The sequence below is a fragment of the Poecilia reticulata genome, linkage group LG12, assembly GCF_000633615.1.
Source record: "Poecilia reticulata strain Guanapo linkage group LG12, Guppy_female_1.0+MT, whole genome shotgun sequence".
NCBI classification, from domain to species: domain Eukaryota; kingdom Metazoa; phylum Chordata; class Actinopteri; order Cyprinodontiformes; family Poeciliidae; genus Poecilia; species Poecilia reticulata.
Genome location: NC_024342.1, coordinates 23,451,307 through 23,453,933, shown reverse-complemented (window position 1 = coordinate 23,453,933; position 2,627 = coordinate 23,451,307). Strand labels below are relative to the sequence as shown.

At 40.4% G+C, this 2,627-nt stretch overlaps 1 protein-coding gene across 2 annotated transcripts in view; it reads right to left on the bottom strand.

The window, feature by feature from the left end:
* Positions 1–1,112: 1,112 nt before the first annotated feature.
* The window catches only part of vsig8a (V-set and immunoglobulin domain containing 8a), a 22,960-nt gene continuing 21,445 nt past the window's right edge, over positions 1,113–2,627 (bottom strand). The window contains exon 7 of one of the 2 annotated variants that reach the window (XM_008424678.2): positions 1,113–1,424. In XM_008424678.2, the coding sequence (XP_008422900.1) occupies positions 1,193–1,424 (232 nt within the window). In that variant the 3' untranslated portion in view covers positions 1,113–1,192. The remainder of the gene's footprint in view (positions 1,425–2,627) is intronic. The other variant, XM_008424679.2, reaches the window with a different exon arrangement.

The window sequence follows — 2,627 nt, the reverse complement described above, 5'->3', positions numbered from 1 at the left end:
GTTCGCCTGAAAGCAAAAACTGGGACAGTTGATGTGCTTCATGTTTTGTTTTGGTCCCAGTCGATTCCTGGTGCTAAAATCACGTCACAATCAATTAGTGTTGCTTTTCTCTGCATTTTTTTTTTTTTACTGCAACTTTATTTGAATGAATTCTTTAGAGTTTCCATAACAATTTTTTTGCCGACCTCTACAGTGAAAGCCATACTTTTTGCTGCAAAAATCTAATCTATAGAAACGCCTCAGTTTCTGCGATTTCTGAGGATTGAAATGCAAACAGGAAGCACACCAGCTCCGAGCGGATCGGACTCCTCTGGAAACGTYCGAGTGTTGGTGCAAAATCACAAACAGGGCTGCTGTGTTTGGAGAAAACCAGGGAGAGTTGGTGGAGGYGGCTGATGGYCAGGGCTGTAGTCGTTTTCTTTTTGTTTGTTTTGTTTTTTACAAGGTGGACAAAAACCCATTGCATGTGACTGTTGATATGTCGACTCCTGTCAGTTCATCCCAGAAAAATGAAACACCTGATCGTGTAAATGTTTTTTTGAATGGTTGAGTATTTACAAATGAGGTCTATTATAAAATAAATATCTCTTTTGATTTAAAGCGTGAATTCATTTGTGTTCCCCTCACGAAAAACACTTACTTCAGTTGTTCAATTAAGACATTTATGTTCATTTCTTTTATATGGATGCGTTGCACACACTTATATATTCAAAAAATTTTATTTCTCTGATGTCCATGTGCTGCACTGTCCTCAGAAGGCTATATTTTCTCTTATTGCTAATGTACCATTTTCCAACTATTTTTTTCTTCCACTAAACTTTCCTCTCATATATTTTGATGCTTATCAGCTTGTAAATGTCCTTCCTTGTGAAGGGTATCAACTGAACCCCACATATGATGCTGCAGGCCTCAACATTCTTGTACTTTTTAAAAATTTTATCTTGCATAATATTCAAATTTTCTAAGAAACTGGATTTAGGTTTTTCTATTGAGTCATAGCCATCAAGCTTACCAGAAATAAATGCTTGCTTAAATTATTGTGTGTATATATATATATATATATATATATATATATATGTATATGTGTGTGTGTGTGTGTATATACTTTACACTTTTTTTTAAAGTGTCAAAATTGTGTTCATTACTTTTTTAAAAATTGCGATACACTGAACATTTTGCCCTGCATGTACATTTAACTTCTCTCTCTATTSTTTYCCTGTCCAAACGGCCCTGCAGTGTCCAGGTTAAAGTCCTCCAGCGTCGCGCTGCGTACCGCTGCATGTTGCATCGCTGTTTGTCCTTGCCTGTAGCTGGAGGGATTGTGTGTGAAATAGCTGACATTGTTCTGATCCGCCCAGCTGTAAGCGGTTTGCGGACCGGTGTGCCGGCTCACCGGGCGGCTGTCAGGTGGCCCCACGTCCTCCCTGTTAAACGACATAAAAGGAGAAGAAGAAGAGAAAGAAGTGAGCTTGAAGTATTTTGAGGAGACAGAAACAAAAGAAAGCTGCTGCTTCCAACTGAACGTCCTTAAATGTCTTCAAACAAACAAAAGACCTTTAAATCTCACAACACTGAGGCACCAAACCCGCTCGTTTGRRAATCATTTCATGCTTTTTCCTTTAGAGATGCTGAGATGATCATCGATTTACCTTTCTTGCTGACTCTTTAAGGTCCAGCTTTTTCTCATAAAGATAACTGACTCGACGCTGAAGGAGCAGTAACTTTACCCCTGTCCTTTGCTACCGTTAAAATCTGGGTTTTAAGCATTCTGAGTTTCATCTCGTTTAAGGATAAAGACATTCAGGACAAAACTTTAGATCCAACGGTTCTGTGCCTTTATGTGTTTCTTTGAAGCCACTGATGGAGCTGCCGCTGCTTATTTTGTGTACTGTTTTTATTTCCCATAGAAAGTACACCCTGCTCAGTATATTTGTGTTTAGCTGTGTCTCCTAGTATTCAGTCATTGTCTATTTTATTTTTGTTTCTTTCAAAAGAAAGTAGTTCTGACCACTAGCGGAACAAGTCAGTGTTGGGCCGGGGGGGCGGGGCCAATCACCGGGCCCCTCACGTGTATCACCTGCGCTGCTGGAAACTGTTGAGGGGGGCAGGGGGGAGGGGGGAGGGTTTGTTGGGTCGCGTTTGTCTTTTGATTTTTACCCAGGAAGCACATCGGCTAAACCACTCATGGTTTAGCCGGCTAAACTTTTCCATTGAKGAAAAGTAACTTTAACATTAAATACACCTTTCTCAACAGGCGAGGAGGCACTTTCTCCGTCTATAATCAGACATTTAAGCGACTTGAAACCATTCCTGGCACCTCTAGACCCGGGCCCCCATCTGGCCCAGGCTGGGGGGCAGCTGCCCCCCCAGGCCCCACTATAGCTCCGCGCCTGGTTCTGACCCAATAACTCCTTGGACAAAGTCATTGTTTAATAATTTTTTTTTTCCCCAAAAATTTATTACTTATTACTTTATTTTTAACTGGACCTGATTGATTGATTGATTGATTGATTGATTGATTGATTGATTGATTGATTGATTGAGCAGAACTAAATTTGCTCCAAATCGGATTCTTCGTAACCAAATAAGAATTGGAGCTTTTTGCCAACAGGTCTCACTTCATGTGA